At 38.6% G+C, this 25,565-nt stretch overlaps 2 protein-coding genes across 4 annotated transcripts in view; both read right to left on the bottom strand.

Annotated features, from left to right (window-relative positions):
* LOC149243299 (putative U3 small nucleolar RNA-associated protein 7) overlaps positions 1 to 1,079 on the bottom strand; it is a 29,022-nt gene extending 27,943 nt beyond the window's left edge. For 2 of the 3 annotated variants that reach the window (XM_089374476.1, XM_089374477.1), the window contains exon 1: positions 711 to 1,040. Coding sequence is in view for 1 of the 3 variants with exons in the window: in XM_089374474.1 (XP_089230600.1) it covers positions 711 to 813; positions 953 to 969 (120 nt within the window). In the remaining 2 variants the exon portion in view is untranslated. Of the gene's footprint in view, positions 1 to 710 lie in introns of all 3 variants that reach the window. The other variant, XM_089374474.1, reaches the window with a different exon arrangement.
* A 19,260-nt stretch (positions 1,080 to 20,339) lies between these two features.
* Positions 20,340 to 20,951, bottom strand: LOC149243300 (uncharacterized). The gene has a single exon (XM_089371170.1). It carries the CDS (start codon positions 20,949 to 20,951, stop codon positions 20,340 to 20,342), a length of 612 nt encoding a protein of 203 aa, XP_089227296.1.
* Positions 20,952 to 25,565: the final 4,614 nt, after the last annotated feature.

The raw sequence follows: 25,565 nt of genomic DNA on the forward strand, positions 1-25,565 counted from the left end.
ACATCTTTTGAAGAGAAAAAGCAGGTTGCTTATGAACTTAGACTACATGCTAAATGCACCATGATCAATAGAGCTTGCATGGCAGAGACAGGAGCCATTCCTTTGCTTGTATCACTGCTAACTTCACAGGATCCCAAAGCTTAATAAAATTTTGTAACTGCGCTCCTCAATTTATCTATTTATGAGAGGAACGAAACTAAAATAATGCAATCTGATGCATAGAGCCGATCATCAATGTTCTTAGAAATAGATGCAGTGTTCTTCAGCTTTTCCTCTGTTGGTGAATATAAGAAATTAATTGGAAAGAGGTCTGATGTCATTCCAGCCATGATAAATCTTCTTTGGGACAGAATTGTCAAAGGCAAGAAGGATGCAGCTACTGCCTTGTTTAATCTTTCAGTTTTTTATTGAAGTGCTTCAAGATAGTAGCAACTGGTGCAGTTCCATTTATTAATGTTCTGACAAATGACACACCAGATCTTACAGACAATGCAGTTTCTGCTCTTGCTGTTCTTGCGAGAAAACAAAGATTGGCTTCTACTTCACTTAAATGCAAGGAGAATACTGTGGCCATATGCCAACACTGTATTGCAATGGAAGTGACAAAAATTGTAATCTACCAATGCCCTAAAACCCTAAACCCCGGATTTCCTTAGAGTAAAGAGAAAAAATTATTTGGAAAACAAGTTCATGAAGGGGCAGAGCAAAACCTTTTCCTCAAAGTGTCGCTGGAGTAGAAGGAGGATGAACTGTGTTACCTCGACCTCGAACGGCAGTAGACTATGTCGCAGAGCGCCGGGAAGCCACACCAACCTGGGGAATACAACTAAGTGAAATGAAGGTAACTAACAGAACCAAAACTCGGATTTTACATATGTGAATGCACTGGATTGATCGCCACCAAGCACTCTATAACAAAAGTAATATTACAAAGATTTAGCATTTCACACACCCCCAAAAAAATTCCATGAATCCTCATGTGTGAGTTTCATAATGTTGCATGCCCGTGAATTAGATGCAAAAATGTTGCATGTCCGAACCGAGATAATTTGGAATTGTTATATAGCTTTTCATGGTTATCACCATAAGAGTTTGAACTCATGCATTTATTTTTCCTCTTTAGTACGATTTTGATCAATGGTTGATACTCAAAGTTTGTTATCTTTAGCATTTATATCATTTTTGTAATGGGTAAACTTTTCTATTTTTATTATATTATATTTTTTTAATGTGTAATTTTTATTTTTATTTTCGGTATATTATAATGTGTGAATTTTTTTATTTGTAGGAGTATAAATGCATTTTATTTTGGGATTTACTTAGTTTTAAAAAGTATCAAATCTATTTTGATATTAACTTATTTTTAAAAGTAAAATTTTGATTTTGAAAAAAATAATTTACTAATTAACAGATTTATAATTAAAATAAATCTGTACTAGTTCTTAATAATATTATTTATATTTGTATAAATTTCACAATTTTATATATAGAAATATTCTTATTTATAATTTTATTAAAACTTCAACAATACCATTTTTAATGGATGTTCTATAATTTTTTTAATTTAATATTTAAAAAAAAATTGTAATTATATTTAAGATCATCAATTCATTTAGATATGATCCAATAGCTTACTCTTAGATCATACATTAATATTTTATTTTTAGTTTATTAAGTTTTTATATGATTTCATAATTTTTTTAACTTAAGATATATATATATATATATATATATATATATTTAAAATATATATATATATATATATATATTGCAATTATATTTAAGAATATGAATCATCAATTCATTTATATATGATCTAATAGCTTGCTCTTAGATCATATATTAATATTTTATTTTTAACTTATTAAGTTTCTATCTGTTTATTAATTATATGCTCTGAAATTTCCCGATGGGGTGGAGAACTCAAGGCAATTCGGAATTGTGTTCGGCCTCTCTCAAGGTAATACATGTGCATGGAATGGCAAACAGAAGTGTGGTAGCACCCAGGACAATTTGCTCATGAGAGGTTAGATGTTGGTGAGGGTGGCATTTATGCCCAATTAAGCGGCTCAGAGCTAACACAAGGGATAGTGTGGGTTTCATCATGGTAATGCTCAGTTTCTGGAGTAACATTGGGGGGATGGAATAGTGCAGTGAGTATGATTCTCTGTCCTTTAGAGGAAATTGGGGCTTAGGTTGGGAGACACATAGGGACTATGCTAGCAATTGTTGAGTTGGGAGCTTGGAGGCGACTATTGGACGCATCATCACCCCTCATCCTTCCTTGCAATCTCTTTGGCACCCGTCGGAAGAACCATGTAACCTTTTATATCTTCGGCTTTGGGCGTGGTTTGGTAGTTCCCTCTCGTTTTTGTTTGTTCGGAATTTCAACCTATGTGTTGAGCTTGGTGTTGGAGTTTGGGAGGGAGGGTGATCTTCGAGCAGGCCTTTCTCAAGTAGTGAGCGGGGTGTTGGGTTGGGCGCACCTTCAGGGCTCGACTTTCCACCTCCTTACTTGTCTCAGTCTCTGGTTTTTACTCTTGCGTTGGTATCTTGTTTATGGTCGGTGCCTAAGTTCAGGGTTCAGTGTCTTTTCCTAGGGTGGTCGGGCTTCTAGGCATTTGCTTTGGAGGTGGCAGTTTTGCTTGTGGTGGTCTTGTCTTTTTCGGTGTTCGCCCTTAATTATGGTAAATCTTGATAAGAACAAGGTCACGTGCTCTTTTCAATTACTCATGGGTCTATATTTGTGGGGTGTCATCCTGGGTAGTTTGCTTGGTCTACTTGAATGGTATGTCTGGCTCTTAAGAGGGTGGACGCTTGACATCAAGGAATTTGGTGCAGCGGTGGTGATAGTGCAGTGGTGACCTGAAGCCGAAGGAGTGACCACCCTCGTCCTGTGCCTCGAGGTGTTTTGGGGGTTAATGGGGGAGGCGTTCTTAAGAGGTTCTCTTTGTTGTAAAATCTCTCCCATGGCTCCTCCTAGAAGGAGCTCTCGCATATCTATCTCTAACAAATACAAGGCCTCAAAGCCTCCACCTAGTAGGCGTTGTAAAAGCAAGGATCTATCCTCTACAGGTTCCATTAGGAGGGGGAGGTCACAGGCTCCAGGCCCTCGCAAGGGGCGTCGACAAACACAAAGGAGGGTGGCAAATCCCCTCGAGTCGCTCCAACTCAGCCACGACAATCGCTAAAAGTTCAATTAGAGGATTATGAGAGGAACCACCGAGAGGAGCACAAGGCTTTAGTGATGGCTCTGACTCAGATTCAGTGTTTTCAGTGTCACCTAAGGGAACATGTGGTTGTGGTGTGGCATGGGCATACCTGTATCTTGGAGAAGATGGAACAGTTGGAAGCTTGGTTGGTCCACTTGGAGCAACATGTTCGCTGTAATTACCACCCTCCGCCTCCATCAAGGATTAGGCTAGACAATACGGCTTCTGTCACTTCTGATGATTGATCATGTCTAGTGGTGTCCTGTTAGTTTTGATGCTTTTTTGGCATCTTTGGCCTCTGGGGCTATGGTTGGCTAGCTTATGTAATTTTTGGAATGTATGTCCTGGTCAGTTAGCGCTAGTCAACAAACCTAGTCAGGGTGAGACCAACAGAATTCTATGGAACAACTATATAGATATCAATATTTGTAGTTAATAGAACGTTCAGACTTTTATATATATATATATATATATATATATATATATATATATATATATATATATATGTATATATATGTATATATACATATATACATATGTATACATATATACATATATGTATATATATACATATATATACATATATGTATATATGTATACATATGTATATATGTATATATACATATATATGTATATATATATATATACATATATATGTATATATATATATATATATATATATATATATATATATATATATATATATATATAACCATGGCATTTCACAATATATGTGTGTGTATTCTGAAATACTATGGTCATGAATATGAATTCTTATTATTTTAATTTATTTTAATGTGATATACATAAATTTTATATTTATATATTTCAAAATATTTTTATTTTTAAAATTATATTTATTGTTTAAATTTATTAAGTTTTTATATTTTTATTAATTAATATCATGGTCAATTTAAATTTATTTTAAGGGGTAGCAAGAGCAAGGGGTAATTTTTTGCCCTGAGAATGAAGAAGAACATAGGTTTATTTGGGTTTTGAGTCACACTTCCAATAATGTTGTTGAAGTCTATGTCTTATATCGAGATTTGAAGCAAATTGTGAATTTGGGAATTTAGGAGGTGATTATTTTTAGTGATTCCTTAAATAGAATTCACCATTTATATTTAGGATCTCTCCCCTCAGATACAAAGTTAATTCATATTTTCAAGTAGATTTTATTAGTTGTATTAGTCTATCCCAAAGAAAAATTGTCTCCGTGTTCTTAGATCAAATAACCCCAAGGCTAATCACATGGCTAATTTGGGGTCAAGGCTAAATCAAGGTGAATTTTGATGGTAGGGAAAAAAGGGATATGTCCCCCTTCCTTAATGGTTAATGAGGAGACTCAAAAATCAAAGTGGAGGTCCTCATGGTTTAATGTAAGTAATATATTGATGCTTTGTAAATTATGGTTTTTGTTAGGTCAATATTGATGAATGTACAAGTGGAATAATGTAGATATTGTAGCATTTTGTTCAAAAGCTTCAAGGTCAGAATTCTATAGATGGGCGTTAATACATACACCATTCCCACCATGTCCATTGGTTTTAACTTATGTGAACCATGTATCTAAACTGAGCTTTACCTCATTGTCTTTTAATATAATAACTATTCTCAGTTTAGTGTGTGTATGTGAGAGAGATATATATTATGATTTTTTCCTTGAAAAAATTGTTTGTAATTTTATTAATAAAAACAAAATTACAATATAACAAATTGAATTGAATGGATTTTTTATTTTTATTCTCTTTTCCTTTTTATTATTTTTTTTAATTGAGCCGAAATTTAAATGTTTACACTCATTTACGTAACCACAATATCTCCTCCATACTAGACTGTAGAGAACATTTTGATGCAATGACTTTTTAAGCTTGTTTGACTCCCTTTTTATGTACTAAAAGAATAATTGAAAAAATTCCAATTCCAACTTCAAGTGGAGAGGAGGATGATACAATGGAATAGTGACCATTTAGAGCTTTCCACTGTTGAAATATGTAATTAGGTTCGATCTTCATAATGGCATATGTAATCGTGATTTTATGAAAAGAGAAAAATAAATATATTATTTGTATTCTTGAGGCATGGGTTTCATGCTCAAGGGAAATTTATTTTCAGGTCAAGCACCCATTGAGTGCTTCTAGGTTTGTCATAAAGTCAATTGAGTCATTATCATGTATTGAAGGCCCATTTGGGCATGTTACATATCGTAAATAAAAAATTATCGAGTCAAAATAGAGTCAAAAGACCCTCCAAGACCTCGTCATGGCATAAATATCAAGTTGGCCTACATGAAGGTACAAGTCGGTCTCAAGATAGTCATCCGTACCCCTCACAAGCCTATAAATAAGAAGGAATTCAACCTCATTTGGTCACTCACTTAAGCAAGTTCAATCTCCTCAAGATAGAAGTTCAAAAAGGATGAAGAAGAAGAAGAAGATCAAGATCAAAGTTTTTGGGCCTCTCTCTCTCTCTCCCTCTTTCGCTAGAGTTTCTATTGATTCTAGGTTAGATGAAATTTTGAAGTTGCATCAAAGTTGTGAAGCTGCAAGGTCGAAGCTCTGAAGTTGCAAGGTTGTATCGAAGTTGTGAAGTTGCAAGGTCAAAGGTGTGAAGTTGCATGGTCAAAGTTGTGAAGTTGCGAGGTCGAAGTTGTGAAGCTACAAGGTCGAAGTTGTGAAGCTGCAAGGTCGAAGTTGTGAAGCTGCAAGGTCAAAGTTGTGAAGTTGCTAGGTAGAAGTTGCATCAAGATCAAAGTTGTGAAGCTACTAAGTCAAGGTTTTTGAAGCTGCTAGTTCGAAGATGCAGAAATTGTTGTTAGGGTCGAAGTCATTGGAGAAGTTGATGAAAGGTCGAAGTTTGTTGCTGGAAGTTGTAGAAGGAAAGTTCATCAGGAAAGAAGGATGACTTGGTCCTGGAGTATCTTGGTCAAGGGTAATAGGTCTTGGAATTTGTTAATTGAAGTTCTATAAGAAGAGAAGAATTTTGGTGGGATTTACTCTCAATTGGAGAGGTTTTGGCCTTGGTTAATCGCCTATATTTTGTGTCCTATTCTCTCATTGTTCTTTATGGTTTGGCAGTTGTTTGATGATAAAGAACACTAATAATAATAAAGTAAAAAAGAAGTTAATCAACTAAAGTAAAGATACATCACAAGTAGTTATCAAAGTAAGAGAAATCACCTACACTTGTTGCCCCTTAGATTTCTCAACATCCACTAATACAAATTGTTGAGTGATTCAATTTCATACCCAAATTATGGCACTTACTAGGACCTTTTTAACATATAGAGACAATATAGTAAGACTTTATGCATAAGCAAAAGCTAGTTATTAGCTAGAAAGTTCAGAATATGCACTCCCTAAAGTTAAAGTTAACATATTTCCAACCACTAGTTACGTGTTTACCCTTTGATTTTAGATTATGAACTTATGGATGTCATAATTTTTCACGACTTTCCTATAGTGCTAAGATGACCTACTTTGAAGCATTAAAAAAATGTTAGTTTGCAACACCAAGTCACACATGATATCGCCATGGTATATGGCACTAAAAGAGCTTTCCAGTGATTTCAAGTCTAAGTGTTGAATTATGCCCCTCAAAAACCTTATGACTCTCCAAGCATTAATGGTGGGAATTTTTTAATGAAAAATTTAAGACAATTTGAAGGTTATTTGTTGAAACCTAACTTGCAATATACAAACATAGATCCATCTTAACTTTGAATCTACCAAGCATCAAGAGGGATCAAATCTCTCAAATTGTGAACCTCTTTTAGAGTGTAAAACATGAGGAAAAGTTTGCACCTCAAAAAATCTTATTTTTCTTAACACTTAGTAGATTTAAAATTAAAATAAATCTTATTCTTCTTAACATTTAGTAGATTTAAAATTAAAATAGATCTATATTGATTCTTAATAATACTATTTATATGGGAAGGAATCACTTTCAGAACCTGTTTGCTGACCAAGGAGAGATAACATTAGCAGAAGTGATCAGAACTGCCCAATGCTTTCCCCGGTATGTAGAGGAGGAAGAAGCAGAGAATTTAATCAGAGAAGTTTCCAAGGAGGAAGTGGAAAGCATTATAAAATCAATGGCAAAAGATAAGAGCCCAGGCCCAGACGGGTGGACCATAGAACTCTTCCAACATTTTTTTGAACAGATCGGAGCAGAATTAACTGAGGTGGTGGAAGAGTCGAGGAGGAAAGGAGAGATTTACGCCCCTTTTAACTCAACATTCATAGCCCTTATTCCTAAAAAGGAGGATCCAGAATCTTTTGAAGATTTCAGGCCTATTTCATTGTGTAACTGTATATATAAAATTATTGCAAAAGTGATAGCTGTCCGTTTAAAACCGATTCTGTCAAAATGCATTTCAAGTGAACAGTTTGGATTCCTGGACGGTCGACAAATCCATGAAGCCATAGGAGTTGCGCAGGAGACAATTCACAGTGTCAGACAGACAAACAGGAAAGGAGTTGTGATTAAAATTGATTTGTCAAAAGCCTATGACAGGATCAGCTGGACATATTTGAGGATGTTATTAACTCATCTAGGCTTTAACCTGGATTTCATCAACTGGGTAATGGGATGCATCACTAGTGTCAGTTTTGCAGTTTTAATTAATGGGGCAGCATCCTCCTTTTTCAAAGGGCAAAGAGGACTAAGACAGGGATGCCCTTTGTCGCCTCTACTCTTTCTTCTAGTAGCTGAAGGCTTAAGTCAACTGATTCTGGAGGCCAGAAGAGAAGGTTCGGTAAAAGGTTTGGAAGTTGCTGTAAATATGTTCATTTCACACCTCCTTTTTGTAGATGATATTTTATTATTTACGAATGGGAACTTGACTGAAATTAAGGAACTAAAAAACATTCTTGATCTGTTCATGAAAGCGACAGGGATGCAAGTAAATCTCAGAAAGTCTCAGCTAATCATGGAAGGTTTCAATAGACATGAGAAAAGCCTGATTACTTCTTTTTTGCCTTTTGATGTATATAACATGGAAAATCCCTTCAAGTATTTGGGCTTCTGGCTGAAGCCAAATGCTTACAAAAAACAGGATTGGAACTGGCTGTTGGCTAAAATCGAAGCAAAAATCTCACATTGGAGTTATAAGTGGCTATCTAGAGCAGGTAGATTGACCTTAGTCAACTCTGTATTACAAGCCATGCCGGTTTTTTGGGCAGCCTTGACTTGGGTTCCTAAAGGGACTCTTAACAAGATAAGAAGGATTTGCAGCAGATTTCTTTGGTCCGGTTCAAAGGAGGACTCAGTTCTTCCTTGGGTCGCATGGGAGAAAGTGGCGAGGCCAAAAGAATGGGGAGGGTGGGGAATCAAAAATCTCTCTGATTTTAGCCTCTCCTTGGCTGCCAAATCTGGTTGGAGAATCATCAACACGGAAAACCTTTGGACGAGAGTGGTGAAGCGGAAATATGTAGACCCTATCCCTCTTGAAGAATGGATCAGGAACCCAAATAAGAAAGGAAGGAATGTTTCGGTGGTATGGAAAGCTACTACAGAGGCTTTTAAAGTTATCGAACAAGGTTTGGCATGGCAGGTTGGAAATGGAGAAAATCTGAGAATAGGAAAAGATCCGTGGGTCGGTTGCAATGGAAATTTCGCTCTTTCCCCAGGACTGATCAGACATCTTGAATCCAAGGGCATTCTCTTTCTAAATCAGGTTGAGAAAATCGGTCAGTCCACAATCTGGGGGCAAGCGTGGAAAACAGGAGAAGAATTAGATCTCAGACCTTTCTGGTGGAACGAGTGGAAGGCATTTACTCAAGAACTCTCCAGAACAAATGTAAGACTGAAAGGCAGTCCAGATCAATTGGTATGGGCTCATGCGGAATCTGGAGCTTACTCTCCAAAGTTCGGTTATAAATTTTTAATGTCAAAAAAAGGATGGGAAGAACCGGAATGGTGGGCCAAATTGTTATGGAAACTCAAATGCCCAAAAAAAGCCAGGCTATTCTTTTGGTGTATTCTCAAAAGGAAGATTCCAACATGGGACATTCTCCAATCCAGATATAAGCAAGGCCCGGGGAGATGCCCCTTATGTAAAGCTGACTCTGAGACTATAAGACATCTGTTTTTAGAATGCCCTTCTGTCAAAAGGATATGGGGGGAGGTCCAAAAACTCATTCAAAAACCGTTAAATTGGGAAGGGGAAAATTTATCCGTTGTTTGGGAAAAGTGGTGGCGGCAGTATTCAGAGGGGAACTTACGGAATCTACCCCCCATCATTTGCTGGGGAGTCTGGATTGCAAGGAACAGGTGTATTTTTTCAGACAAGGAAACCCCTGCTGAAATAACTGCACTTCAATGTACTGCAATTCTATCCAATATTCCAGAATCAGAGGAGGCAAGGAATCCCAAACAGATAAGAGAAGAACAAATCAAAGCAGGGATCCCATGGGCCTATTTTGATGGGGCTTCTCAGAACAATTCAGCAGGAGCAGGGATGATCATTCACCTAAATGAAAACCAAATTTTAAAAGCTTCAGTGGGTCTAGGCTCCGGATCAAACAATTTTGCTGAACTATCCGCCTTAAAGCTCCTTCTTTGCTGGCTTATTTACTGATCCAGGTGGATATTGGTGGCCACCTGCCAAGTCCACCTGGACCCCCACCATTCTCTTTCTCAGCATTTTCAGTTTCCTTAATTATAGCACAACTTACTATTTTTAGCAGTTTTTCAGGTCCTAAACTTCCGGAGCCGTTTTGAGGCCCTAAACGACGTTTTTTGGGGAATCCGGGGGCAACATGGGTCCATGGAATGGATCGATGTTGCCCGTTCCAACAATGATAGTGCTCGGATAGATCTTTCTAATGAGCTATTGTACGCGTCAAACGGAGATCATATGCCAAAGTTACGACCCCGGGAAGTTGATGTACCAATTTACCCCAAACGAGGCCCACAGTTTGGCGTTTCATCTCCTAGGGTTAGGTTTTGGAATGTGAAGGGTTTTTCCATTGTTTCTCAACAATAAATAGGCCTTCGAGCCTCATTGTAACACAGTTCAGAGGCATGTAGCCATCACATCTCTTCTTATAGATAAGCTACCATCGCCCTAGTTGGTTTATTTCCATTTCTGGTTGTAAGCATATCTCAGTATTTTCCATTAATGAAATGAAGTATTATTTCCGCTGCATCTTTGTGTATATGATTATCTCTGTAATTTGTTGCGTTCCTGTTTAAATCTGGATCATTTACAGGAACATCTTCACAGTTCAGATCTTTGGGGACTCTTTAAATGTTGTTAAATGGGTTAATGGACAAAGTAGATGTCAAAATTATATGTTGAGACCTTTATTAGAAGAAATTCTGAATCTAAAGTTTTCATTTAATGTTTTTTCACTTGGCCATATATACAGGGAACGGAATGAAGCAGCAGACAAGCTTTCTAAGGAAGGTTTACAGCAAAATATGGGCAGCTGGCGAATAGCAGAGGAAGATCATGGTCAGATCCGTGTGTCGGATCAGCCTCCCTATGCATAGTCCTTTTTGGTTTCTGTCTGATGATATATATATACTATAAAAACTGATGTAAACTGGATGCAAGTACAACTGTCTTTTGGCAAACTGTTGGTTTATTTTTTTCTGATTTCCATGGTATCTATTTCCAAATATGGGTTGTTTTCCTCATTGTAGAAATTTTGAATAATTTAACACATATTCAACAGAGATTATCCTAATCATGTACTATTGCGGAATACATACACAATACATAAGCTCCTCTACGTTGATCATCAATATAGCAGCATCAATAACAATAAAACATCAAGAGCATTCACACATTAACACAGTATGTAACCCGGGGAAAGCATCTCGCTAAAAACCCCAACTATCTGTATATTAATGATTGAGACCATGTAACATTACAAAGTACAATGTTATCACAAGCAATCCAGTACCAGCTCCACCTGTTACACACAATACAGCTCAGATCTGATCTCCAAATCTATTCCACTGCTTGCCTGCCTCCACTGCTCAATACCTGCTCAAGAATCAATGAGAATGGTTTACCAATCTCGTATTTCACCTCCAAAGAATCACTCACAATGTGTAAGACGTGAGCAGAGGCTATAATACTGGGAAAATACATGAGCAAACTCATTGGCATACTCAATCCCTTGATTGTGCAAGATCTGATGCACAACTATAGTCACAACTGATAGCAATCTGATTCTCTAACACCTGTCCCTGCTGAACTGAACATGCATTGACATGCAACTGAGTTAACTGATGTATTCTATAGTTGTATTATGAGTTAATAATTAGTTTAACAACTCATCATTAGTCTATTTGCAGTTAGACTAACTACAACTAGTTTAACCAAGTCAAACTGAACACAACTCCATCAACTCCACCAAACTCAACTGATTGAGTTCTAATTGAATTCATGCATGCAACAACTCAACTGACTCATAAGAAAAGCATACTTCCTTCTGACAGCTGCATGGGCCACATATGTAGCTCAAACTGAAGTGCTCCAAGAGAATAAGATCAAGTTTATAGTCCAAATATTATTATGAGACAATAATATTTGACTTTTCTATTTTTGACAGCCAGTCTAAAAATAGACTTTGATCACTCATACTATGATCACCCACACTGTGGTCACCCACACTGTGATCACCCATACTGTGATCATCCCTGCTGGGATCAAAAATAGAACTTGCGCCATAATTTGCCTGCGGGCCCACTTAGTGAAGGCGACTCTTTTCACTAAGCTCCATCATCTTGTTGCAATCTCAACACTCATTGAGGAGACCCAGGAGTAGATGCGCGACTTAGAACACTGTTCAATTTTGGATTATATGGGCTGATTTTAGTGAGTAACTGGAATTGGGAGCTGAATCTTTTGGCCCAGATTTCCAGAGCTTTCTTTTCCCAGCTTTTGTACAGAAAAGGTAGCCTCTTTTCTGGAGTAGCTTTATGATCTGATCATACAACAAACTGAATGCATTTGCATATACTATGTAACTTTTTATCGATTATATAAAAAGTTCGATTTTTTCTTTGGAAAAAAAAATAATACTATTTATATTATATATAAATTTGGCATCTCTATATAAAAATATTTTAATTTTATTAAACTTTGATAGTACATATAATTACATACATGTAATTGACATTTTTCTTTAACACATTTTATTATCTTTTTACTCGAGAGGGTGACATATGGTGGAAAGGAAGAGGTTCTCAAGGCATGAGCCTTAGCATGAGACCATAGCCATCTCAACGTGCCACCCTAACCATCTTCACAATTACTCTCATCTTGAGCTCGACACTTGCCAACCCTCATGACACCATGCATTAAAGCTAATCATCTCTCGGTTTATATTCATACTTTCCATTTTCACTATGGCTACCTCCTTGTTGTTGTTTCCCTTGCCTACCCTGACTTTTGGCTATTATTCTCCGTCATTTTGATGCTCGCCTGGTAGCCTTGCTCTGTCTTGCACTTCATTTAACCTGTGACATCTTAGTGCAACCCACTTCTTTCTCCCCTCAGCAACCATGACTAGACAAAGGGCCATATGTTGATCTGGTGGTGGAGCTTGAGGCAATATGGGAGGTTCTCGAGCTAGGTTTCAAGCTAAAGCCTTTGCACGACATTACTAGGTCCATACGTGTAATATTCCAACCAAGAAGCACCACAAATTTGACACCAGAATTTCTGAGTTTCAATGAACTCCTTCAGTGGGGGTTTCGTCAAACACGTTGAGAGTGCACTATTCTAGGTGTAGTTTATTTATTTATTTTTATCTAAAACAAACACATATTAGTAAATTTACGCAACCATGCTTCAACCAACAACCCAAAATACCATTTTACTTTCAGAAATATCACCAATCATTGATACACATGTCATTACTAAAAAGCTCGAAATTGTGGATTGTTGCAGATATAATCATATATGTATGCTTATTTCCAAATCCAACTACACAGTGGCATATGTGATTTAAAATGACTCCCAAATGAAGGCAAATGGCGTAACCCACTTAGAAATGGAACATCATTGTTATAAATATTTTATGGCATCATAATAAGTGTCTTTCTTTCGTTAAAACATCATTTAGATATACATTGCAAGGTCTGATAAAATTTCAGTCAACCACAAAGATAAGAAATAGAGATTACAAGCTCAAGATACCATAGAAAAAACCTGGGAACATTTCACAAGCTTGCAGCAGTTTAATCGCGTCCCTTCCAATGAGAAACTCGACCCATAATGTAAGAGTACTCGACTCATAAGAGAGATAAATTTTTTGCACAATATGACTACTGGAGAAGCGTAGGAAACTTAACCTTTGTCCAGCACAACGTCCTTCAGATAATAGCGGAGAAGCGTAGGAAACGTAACCTTTGTCCAGCACTGCTTGCCTTAGATAATAGCGAAGAACCATAGGAAACTTAATCTTTGTCCAGCACTGCATCCCTCAGATAATATGGTCAAATTTGACCTTCACTTCTAGTGAAAATGTCAACAAATATTCCAGCTCACAAGGGATACATCAAACAATTGTTATGGAAGTCTACAGTGTTGGAAATAATACTGAGAGGGGGGGTGAATCAGTATTATCAAATTATTTTCAATATATTTATACTTTGAATAATTCTTCAAATATTGATCATTACTTTGTATGTCAGTATCATAAAATAATGAGCAGGAACAAGAAAAGAAAATAGTCACACAAAAGAACACCAGATATAAGGTGGAAACCCAATGTGGGTGAAAACCACCTGCTGCAATATGTCTCTATTTTCTTTTAATAAGAAACTCCTTTTACAATGATTTTGTATTGGTGCAGTCCTTTACCAGTACGCAGGCTACAACCTGCAGAGAGCTACAACCCTCTTAGCTCTTGTACTAGCCAAGATACTAGTACGTAGGTGCTGGCCTACTGAAGGCTACAACCTTCTCTTTCTTCCAGGGACCAAGTTTCATAAATTTTCAGACTGGATCCATGAACATCAATCAATCATCCAGTATATCTGCATCAAACAATCTCCTTTTCCCAATTAGCACTGAATCAAGTAAACACTTCTCTGACAGCTGTACCCAGAACACAGTAACAGTAACCACACACCAAATTCTGAACCCAGAATACTGCAGCAATAGACATAGGCAGCTAGATCATAATTTAAAGATATACGCTACTTCAACAACCTGAAACCTGCATGCAGATCTATAAAGGATAATTCCTTCTTTCAAATATTCAGACACTAATTAACCCAGATTGTCAGATTTATAGATCAAGCATGCGCCTCATATAACACATCAAAATCATGCAAAGATACTATTATTCAAGCATAAAGATTATGACCCATCAAAAGAACTTATCCTTCTTTATGCGCTAAGGTTCCTCCTTCATTCAGATCCAGATCTGCACCATAACCCAATCACAAATATTTCAGATCTAGCACTTATTAGATATTCAATTCATTCGATGATGCTTTGCCAAATGATCTCCTTCCTCTTTTATAGTCTTAGGCCTTCCACAATACCACGGTCCAAAACCATAGGATCAAAAAACTGTTGGACTAATACCATGAACCAACCATGAAAGTGCGTGAAATTTTCTCTTCATGAAAGGAACTTTTCTCTGCATGAAAGTGCGTGAACTTTTTCTCTACATGAAATAAACTTTTCTCTGCATAAAAGTGTGTGAACTTTTCTCTCCATGAAATAAACTTTTCTCTGCATAAAAGTGCGTGAACTTTTCTCTACATGAAATAAACTTTTCTCTGCATAAAAGTGCGTGAACTTTTCTCTACATGAAATAAACTTTTCTCTGCATAAAAGTGCGTGAACTTTTCTCTACATGAAATAAACTTTTCTCTGCATAAAAGTGCGTGAACTTTTCTCTACATGAAAGAAACTTTTATCTTCATGAAGGTGCGTGAACTTCGCTGCACTATAATTTATCATCTGAGATGAGTGGGTTGCCATCAAGTACAACATATGTATCATAATGCCAACATACAGTCCCCAATACTTTGGAAAAGTTGGCCCTCAACCAATAGAACATGACTTGGGTGACAAGGAAGAGGTTCGATCTTCGTTTTAGTAGAAAAACTCACTCATAGTGTTGACAAAAGACCAGTTCGACCCAACAATCTTTTGACCAAACGTAGACCCTTTTCAATGGCCAAACTGTTTTCATCTCTAGCATGTACCTCCACTTGTGACAAGAAATATAGAAAACACAATGTGAGGGAATTAAATCAGCTAATAAAACCTATTTGTTCCAAAAAAACAAAAAAATTGAAGTAAAAGCATAATGGTGAAATATTAGTGATTTTACTCTTGGAATCAACTAGGGTGTCTAATTTCAACACTGAAGCTCGCTATAGCGGTTAGGGTTTCTTAAACACTAAGTTTCTCTCCCAAAAACTCTTCAAGAGCTCATTTTCTCCAAAATACAAGTGACTCACTTATATTTTCCCTCCAATTAAATATTAAAAGCATTTTTCTTTTCTTTATTTAAAAAACTGATTTTTATTAAGTAATTAAAGTCACTTTTAACCTTGGAAAATGCTGAATTTGCTTCCATGGTCACATCGGCCACCCAAATCCATTTTTAATCATTATGCCTTGTATATATTTTCACCCTGATTCCAATGAGCTATTACACTAAGGTGTTTCTCCAAGTATTTCGTGTGAAACAACACCTTAAGTGTAAGTAATTAAAATATGCCTATTAATAACCTCATTTTACGGGAATCGTCAGAATGCAATGGATCCAAGGCTAAATCGTGTGGAATGGATCATGATGGTGAATATGGCAAGCGATCTCAGTTGGACCCCGTAAAACTCCTCAAAAACCCTCTTGGCCCACCAATAATGTAATCCAGCTCTTGTGACCTCGTTGACATAAACTCTAGAGACTCCTAAACTCATCACAAGATAATGCAAAAATTGGGGACATTCTAATACACCTCTAAAGATTCAAGTAGTTGAGGATGAGATAAAGTAGGAGCATTAGGGCACTTTACATTCTAAAGTGTTGGAGGGACTAACGACCTAGATCCCTGACACAGGGAACACCAAGGGCAAATACAATCAATATTTGTACTAATGAACCTGTACATGCATGTCAAGTTACCCGACAAAGTGCTAGTGGACAAACAAGATGTTAAGGACAACATTTTGCACAAGTTGGAGGAGTTGAAGTTGTTGGTGTTGGATGTCGAAGGGGGGCTTGCTTACCTTGAAGGCTCTCCTCCAGGCACAAGAGTGGAGAATCACTGTAAGAATGTAGATTGCCCCATCAACTTGGGCACCTTTTTGTCTTTTTGTTTCTCATGTTTTTTTTACTTGTTGCCATGCATATGAAGTTTTCATCTCTAATTTCTACAATTTCTATGTGTTCTACTGGTTTTTTTTTTTTTTTTTTCCAAAGGAAAAAAACAAAACTTTTTATTAAGTGTTATAAAAAGTTTACATATGCCTGAGACATCACTGTTTTTTCTCATTCATGGTTCCAAAGACATATGATAATTTCTTTAAGCTGTTGTTGCTGTCCCTGTTTTGGACTGCCCTTTTTTCTTGCTATTCGCTTGCGAAAAAACCTGTAAATATATGCTTGTACATTGTAGATTGCATATCCATCAAATAACAATTCTCCTCATGCATGCGGGAGAATCATACCATCATTACAAGGGTTTTTATAAGCCGTAATTTCGTTTTAGAGTAGCTGTTATATGTGTAACCGAAAACTGCTGAAGGCAGGTGAAAATGCTAGACAAAAACCACGACAGAGATTACTGCGGATGAATGTAAGGTGGCTGGGCTGTTCTGCTGATATGGCCCTGGTCGTCTTCTTCTATTTGCCAGCTGCCCAGATCCAGATGAAGACCGTCTTTAGAGAGTTTATCTGCCAGTTCGTTTTTTTCCCTGTAGATGTGACAAATAGAAAAGCTGTTAAAATATGATTTCAGCCTAAGAATCTCTCCCAGAATTTGTTTTAAAAATTGATTGCTGCATGTTTGATTGCCTGTGACCCATCTGATCACATTTTGAGAGTCTCCAAAGATTTGAATAGTGAGGGTGCGTCTTTGGATGAGCCAACATAAGAGGAGTTTGAGGGCAAGTAATTCAGCATAGTTATTTGAGCCCGAGCCGAGCCCCACAGAAGCTTTTAGGGAGTGTGAGGGGGATACGTGAATGACAAGGCCTGCTCCTGCTATGTTGTTTTGTGAGGCACCGTCAAAGAACGCCCAAGGAATGCCTTCTGTAATCTGAAGTTCAGGAATAATTCTATGGGAGGAGGATTCCTTTGGTTCCGGGATGCTTGAGTAAATAGCCACTCCCTGAGCTGCTGTGATTGCCACAGGGGTCTCTCTTCCTTGAAAGATACTCTTATTTCTAGCTATCCAGATTCCCCAACTGATGATAAGAGGGAGATTGCGCATGTTTCCATTTGGATGCTCAATCCACCACTTCTGCCAGACTTCCTTGATGTTTTCTCCTTCCCATACTAGCTGTTTATTCAAAAGAAGACCAGTCTCTCCCCATATTTTTCTTGTTTCCGAACAAGTAAGGAAGAGATGGTTAATGGTTTCTGCTTCTGCTTTGCATAAGGAGCATCTCCCAGGCCCGTGCATGAATCTGGACTGCAGGATATCCCAAGTTGGAATTTTGCCCCTTAGAATGCACCAGAAAAGAATTTTCGATTTTGGAGGACTTTTCAGCTTCCAGAGCAATTTAGACCACCACTCCGGATCGCCCCACCCCTTTCTTGACATAAGAAAAGAATATCCATTCTTTGGAGCATAAGATCCGGAGTCTGCATGAGCCCATATTAACTCATCTTGCCTGTCGGACAGTCTTATATTGGACCTGAAAAGTTCCTGAGTGTAATTATTCCAAGCGTTCCACCATCTCGGGTCCAACTCCAATTCTTCTCCATTTTTCCAAGCTTGCCCCCAAATAGAGGAGTGACCCGGCTTCTCCACTTGGTTGAGAAAAAGAAGGCCTCTCCTATCCAGATGCTGAATCAAATCAGGGTGAAGGGCAAAATTGTCGTTGCACCCTACCCACGGGTCCTTCCCAATCTTTACCCTCTCACCGTTCCCAATTTTCCATGCTAGGCCTTTCTCTATCACCTTGAAAGATTCCAAAGTTGCTTTCCATATAGCAGAAGCCTTCTTCTGTGGTTTGTTTGGATTCCTAATCTAGTCTTCCAGAGGGGCAGGATCAATGTATTTTCTTTTGACCGTTCTGGTCCATAAGTTCTCCATATTTATCAGGCGCCAACCTGATTTTGCGGCCAAAGAAAGTCTGAAGTCTGGAAGGCTTTTTATCCCCCAGCCCCCCCATTCCTTAGGTCTTGCCACTTTCTCCCATGCTACCCAGGGAAGGGTTGAAGATTCTTTGTTCCCTGCCCATAGGAATCTGCTGCATATTCTCCGGATTTTCTCCAAGATTCCTTTGGGAACCCAAGAGAGGGCTGCCCAATAGACAGGGATGGCCATGAGCACTGATTTGATGAGTGTTAGGCGCCCTGCTCTGGAGAGCCATTTGAAACTCCAGTGACTAATTCTTGCTTCAATCTTTGCGATTAGCCAAGACCAGTCCTCCTTTCTATAGTCATTTGACTTCAACCAGAAACCCAGATACTTGAAGGGTAAGCTCATGCTGCACATTTCGAAAGGGAAAAAAGAGTTGAACAACTCCTTATCGCGTCTGTTGAGACCCTCTTCAATGATTTGAGATTTCCTGGGGTTAATCTGCATTCCAGTGGCTTTTAGAAAGAGGTCCAATATCGATTTTAGCTCCTTGATTTCATTTTGGGATCTGTTCGTAAAAATCAGGATGTCATCTACAAAAAGTAGATGTGAGATAAACAAGTTTACAGCAGCCTCAAGACCAGATATCTTACCTTCCCTTCTGCTCTTATGAATCAACTGGCTAAGCCCTTCAGCCACAAGGAGGAACAGGAGAGGCGAAAGAGGACATCCTTGCCTCAACCCTCTCTGACCTTTGAAAAAAGGGGTAGCAGCTCCATTGATGAGGATGGCATAGCTGACATTTGATATACACGCCATGATCCATCTGATAAAATCCACCTTGAAGCCTAGGTGAGTTAAAAGCAAACGGATGTATGTCCAGTTTATCCTGTCATATGCTTTGGAAAGGTCGATTTTAATCACCCCTCCCTTCTTATTTTTCAGCTTAACGCTGTGAAGGACCTCCTGAGCCACTCCTATAGCCTCGTGAATTTGTCTCCCGTTCAAGAACCCAAACTTTTCAGGAGAGATATGATTGGAGAGGATTGGTTTTATCCGAAGAGCAATCACTTTTGCAATTATCTTGTAGATGCTGTTGCATAAGGAGATAGGTCTGAAATCTTCAAAAGATTAAGGAGCTTCCTTTTTGGGAATGAGGGCGATGAAGGTGGTATTGAAAGGACTGTAGATTTCTCCCTTCAACCTTGATTCTTCCACAACCTCTGTGATTTCTGCACCTATCTGCTCAAAAAAGTGTAGAAACAGCTCTATAGTCCACCCATCCGGCCCAGGACTTTTCTCTTTTGCCATAGACTTTATTACAGCCTCCACCTCCTCCTTGGATACAGGATCCATTAGGAGGTCCGCTTCCTCCTCCTCCACATATTTGTGGAAACACTGAGTCGTTTGGATGACTTCCGCAATGGTTATCTCACCCGGGTCTTTGAAGAGCGATTGGAAATGATTTACCCCAAGGGAAGAGAGAGCCTCAAAAGTCTTGGCTTCCCTTCCGTTTTCTGATTTAAGACTCCATATAGTATTTGCACTCTTTCTTCCCTTGGCATAGTTATGAAAGAAACGAGTGTTTTCATCCCCTGCTTTGAGCCATATGGCTCTGCTCTTGAGCCTCCATTCTTCCTCCTTTGCCAACAGGATCTGATTCTTGAGCTTCTCCAGGCTAACAATTTGCTCCTTAGATACCTGTGATGCATAGCTATCAGCCTCTATGCTTTCAAGCCTTTGGAGTTCCTCAGTTATCTTGGATAGGTCTTCGTTCTGCTTTTTATTCCTCTCCTTAGCCCAAGAGATTGTAGCCTTTTTCAACCTTTTAAGGTTTTCCATAAAAAGAAACCCTTTGCTCTCCTGGGAATCTATGTCAGGGTGAACCTAGGTTTCAGAAAACATCTTGTTGAAGGATTCCTCTTGCAGCCATGAGGCATTGAATTTGAAGGGGGCACGGGGTTTTGCAGGGCCTTTGGAGCGCTCGATATAAATCGGGAAATGGTCTGAAGTCCCCCCTTCTTCTACCCATTGTCTGAAGAGAGGAGTGGCGACGGCCAGATCCTCATTGATTAAAAACCGATCAAGTCTTTTAGCCACCCTCGCTTCTCCTATTCTCTTGTTCCTCCAAGTAGGTTTTAGCTTGATGATGTTTGCTTCAATTAGATTCTTTGAGGCGAAGAGGTTCCTGAAGAAATCAGATTGTGGATCCTCTCTAGCATTTGGGCCCCAGGTCTCTGCTCTGCCTAAAGAGAAGTTCATGTCTCCGCCCATCACCAAGAAATTGGACTTTACTAGCGAGCACTCCATCAATCTGTTCCAGAAGGGTATCCTGTCATGGCATGGTCCATAGATGTTAATTATGGTAATGGGGAACTCAAACTCCAACGATTGACACTCAATCCCCATTACCTGTTTCATACCCCATTGATTCAATATCTTGACCCTGCCTCCCCTAGCCCCCACTGCTAAACCACCTGAGTGCCCATCCGCATCCATGGCTGTAAAATCCCAGCCCGGTAGAAGCCCTTGGAGTAATGATACCACCTCCTCTCCTTTCCCCAATGTCTCTTGGAGAAGAATTACATCCGCCTTGGAGTTCAGCACTAACTCGCTCAGAGCCAGTTTTTTGGGTTTACTGGCCAAACCCCTACAGTTCCAAGAGGAGATGATCATTTTGGAACAGTGCCGAGGCTCTGCACTGCTCTAAGTGCCCCAGTGATGGAAAGTTGTTTCCCATCAGCCACGTCAAAAATAGCCTGAGCTTTTGCCACAGATAGTTTTGATTTCCTACCCCTTTTCTTCCCCGGCTGAAGCTGCGAAGGGGAGGGATCAATGCCCCCCACAGAAGAAGAGAAATCGGGCTTTGAGGTCATCGAACGGAGGTTATACGGGCAAAGGGAAGGCTGGCCCTGGGGAGGATGGTCGAGACAGCACCCGTCACCATTCCAATCCAGGGAAGGAATTGCTACCGATAAGTTTTCAATGCTTGTTTCAACACAGTCACCCAGAGTGCCACCATTCGATTTATTGTTTATAGCCTTTTGGTCCATGTCAGAGGTCGGGATGTTGCTTGGAGGCTCCGCGACCGCCGGTGTTGGACTGCCCTCTGGCTGCACTCCATCATTTGGCTTCTCCATCTGTGGATCCTGATTATCCTTATCCTGAGAGGGGATCCCTTGATGGGGATCTGTTTCCATTAAATCCTCCTTCTGTGAAGCTGTCGCTTCAATATTAATTTGTTGCTGAGAGCTTGGGTAAACTGATGTCGTCCTCACCCTCGATCGCTGGTACCTTCGACGTCTTCTTCCCAATGGGCAATCTCTGGCCAGATGCCCATATTCGTGGCAATTATGGCAACGGAACGACAGATATTCATAGTCTAGGGATTGTTCAAACACAAACTCCTTGTATTGCAGAATGATACCCTCCGGCAGACCTCCGCTAGGGTTCAAACTAACCAGAATTCGAGCCATGGTTTTGATGTTTGATTTCAAGAAAGACATATCTGTCTCTAAATATGTCCCCAACTTATTCCCTATCGATGAGAAAACAGATTCGACCCAGAGAAAAGAGGGAAGGCCTGGAACCCTAACCCAAACCGGAAAGGTGTCCACTTTTTCGTGTTCTGGGTCGAACAAAGGACTCCAATTCTTGAACAACACAGGGATGTGCCCGAGGGTCCAGTTCCTCTGCTTTACCCAATCTGCCGCCTCCTTGGATTCGAAACGGACTGAGAACCAACCTTTTGGAAGAGACAGCACCCAAAAATCTCTGATAATTTCCGATTGCCAGGACCGCTTCCCCCATGATTTGATGTAGTCTGAAGAGAAAATCTTTCCCCTTGCTCTCCCAACCAATGTGCACTCAGCGACCTCCAATGCTTCTTCAATTTTGACATCCATCCCCAAGACTAAGTTTCCTTCAAATCCTTGAGATTTTATCAATCTCGGCTTCTTCCTTCGCCCCTCTAGGGTTTTAGAGGCTCTGGGAATATTCCCTATCTCTTCATTCCCCTGCGGCTCGAAACAGTCCTCTACCCTATGCTCCTGTGACGAGGGATGGAAAACATTGCGTAAATCATTACGGGACTGGTTGGTTATCAGCGGAGCTTGAGATGTCCTCCTATCATCCTTCTGATGAGACTGGGGATTTTCCGGGCGAATATCCAAAGCTCCTCGGACTGATGCATTTGGACTACCTGCAACAATAGAAACCCTTGTGACAGGGGCCGAGATTCTTTTAGAAACCCCCTGACTTTCCCCAAGCTTCGAACCTAGGATGACAATATCTTCTAATCCTCCGGAAAGGATTGGTTCGGAAAACCCTAGCAGCCCTTTGTTTGCACCCGAAAAGGGTAGCGGGCTCTGTGACCTTGCAGGGCTTGAAGGATGGAGCGAAGACAGAAACCCCTTAACCGAATCACTTCGATCTTTTGGCAAAGAGGTGTGAGAAGGAAACAACTTCTCCGGCTCCGGACAGAACGGACTAGGGTTTTGCAATTTCTTCGTTCCGAAATAGTGCTCAACATTCTGGGGAGTTGGATCTTTTCCCCAGACGGAAAGAATGTCTTCCATCGACGGGTCAAGGTCGATACCCTCCTCCGTGAAAACCATAGTTAATTGCTTAGTCAGAAACCATCGCTGTCGAGATGTCGGAGTGCTGGTAATTACTGGGCGTAAAACCGATCTGATTCCCTTGCCGGATGAATAATACCCAGACCGTAACCTCCAGGTGTCTGTGCTTCCCGGGTTTACCCTCCACCTGCCGATTGAAGCCTTCGTTAACCCGGATGCGCGCTACGGACATCAAACTGCAACCGACATAAACTTTCCCTCGCCTATGGTGCTGGGCCCTAGTCTCTGCCCTACGATCTAGATCAGGACCCGCACCAGCTGCCGAAGGCTCGTCGTATTCCATCCTTCGTACTTTCGATCACCGCACTCCCGCTCTCCATCGCTCACCATGTGTTCTACTAGTTTTTATCACATTCAAAACAGTTATTTTCTCTAGTGCACTATTGTTATATGATAGATTGTTTTTCGTACTTGTAGTTGGTTTTCCCTTTGTTGGGACAACTCTCACCCTCTTTAGATTACTGATGCTACTCTTTTTTCTTTTTAGAGATTGTTGGACAGACAATTATTCTGTCTTTGGTCTAGGTTCCCTAGTGGCAAGCCAAAGACACTTAACCTGCCAAAGACACTTAACCTTTCAAGGAATTTTGTAAAGTTGTGACAAAGCAATAGAATCTTAACTTGAAGAAAAAAAATAGGATAAATACATGTTTTATAATTTTTTTCTTAATGTGATATGCATAACATTGATACATGTGTAGAGAGAGAGAGAGAGAGAGAGAGAGTTGTTACTATTAAATTTTTATATACTTATTAATTAAATTTAAATATGAAAATTTTAAATATGAATCATCATTATTTTAATTTATTTTAATGTGGTATATATATTGTGATTTTTTCTCAAAAAAAGGTTTTTATTAATTTTAATAATAAAAACAAAATTACAATATAACAAATTGAATTGAATTTATTTACAACTATAGATATATCTTTACTTTGGACCTACCAAGTGCTAAGAGGGATCAAAACCCTCAAAATGCAAACGTCATTTTAAGTGCAAAACTTAGAAAAGGTTGCACCTCATAAACTTTGATTCCTTTGATGCTTGGTAGATTCAAAGTTAAAATGGATCTATGTTAGTTCTTAATATTGTCTACGCACTCCAACCCAACATGGAAGAGATGTTTTAAAGTTATGGTATGTAAACGTCTTGACTCGGTCAAATTACATAAAAATAAAAATGAAATAAATTAAAATTAAAAAATGAAATCATTAGTTATAATTATTAATTAGTAAACATTAAACCAACCTAGATCTATCTTATCTGCATATCTATCAAGCGTCGGGAGGGATCAAATCTCTCAAGGTGCAAACCTATTTTTTGAGTGCAAAACTTGAGGAAAGGTTTTCACGTCGAGTGATTTGATCCCTCTTGACGCTTGATATATTCGAAGTTAAGATGGATCTAGGCTGATATTAATCAATCCTTATTTAATTTTCGCAATTTTCATACAACGAATTAGAAGGTTTTATACTATGTTATTGTGATACTAAAGAAACCCTAGAATTTTCAAGCATGCGATCGTTGAACACACTAAACAACTTTGTTTTTTCTTAAATGAATTCGTTTTTTAAATGAATCTTAAGGAATAGGCTAGTAACAACAACTTTTTCAAAATGAAGTAATTGGTTTTTTAAATGAATCTTAAGAAATAAGTTAGTGACAACAACAATGAAGTAGTAGTTTTTTTTAACGAATCTTAAGGAATAGATTAGTGGTAACAACTTGTAAACCAATTTTTAATAGGAAATTTTAGCAAATCAATGTTTAATATAAAACTTCTCTTAACTAATTTTTAGTAAGAAACTTATTGCTTAGTACAAAACTTTTGCAAATCAATATCTAATAGAAAACTTATAACTTAGCACAAGCCACAATGTGTCATGTAAAAAACTTATGACTTAACACAAGTCAAAGCATGTCACATTTCTAACTTTATAGTGATAGGTCAACAAGTCACTATATATAAATAGAGCCTAAGTGATAAAAATAGAACCTGAATGGAAGGTATCACAAAAAAAATTCAACATCTTAAACTAAACTAATTTTCCCAACCACTTAATCGCTTAAACTAAACTAGCATCATGTTGAAAACATTGAACTTGTTCAATACATGCATTCATAATTTTGTACGCTCCTTTCTGTGGTTACATAACTAAAATTGGATACCAAAATAAATCATCATACTTTTAAGTAAGCTTTACAAGGAGCTAGATTATAAAAATAAAATATTTAAAACAAAATCCAGTGGTGGATTGGATTTGAGGATATTCAAAAAAAATTGATTAAAGGAGGCTTTATCATATGGAAATCCCTCACTGCATCCTTCCCCCTACTCTTTAGCTAGCTAGCTTAGAAAGTCGAGGATGGTAGACAGGTTATCCTAGGCAAGGACCCCTTCATTGGAGGGGCTCAAGTCTATAAGTTCTCTCTTGAATTAATCACTCTTCTCAACTCAAAAGGTCTGGTCCACCT

The sequence above is a fragment of the Pinus tabuliformis genome, chromosome 8 (genome assembly GCF_031772625.1).
Source record: "Pinus tabuliformis cultivar Carrire ecotype Pingquan chromosome 8, CPIR1, whole genome shotgun sequence".
Lineage (NCBI taxonomy): Eukaryota > Viridiplantae > Streptophyta > Pinopsida > Pinales > Pinaceae > Pinus > Pinus tabuliformis.

What these genes read in the sequence shown, in the direction of transcription:
- LOC149243300 (XM_089371170.1), bottom strand. Translation starts at nt 20,951, where the DNA reads ATGGATGCGGATGGGCACTCAGGTGGTTTAGCAGTGGGGGCTAGGGGA.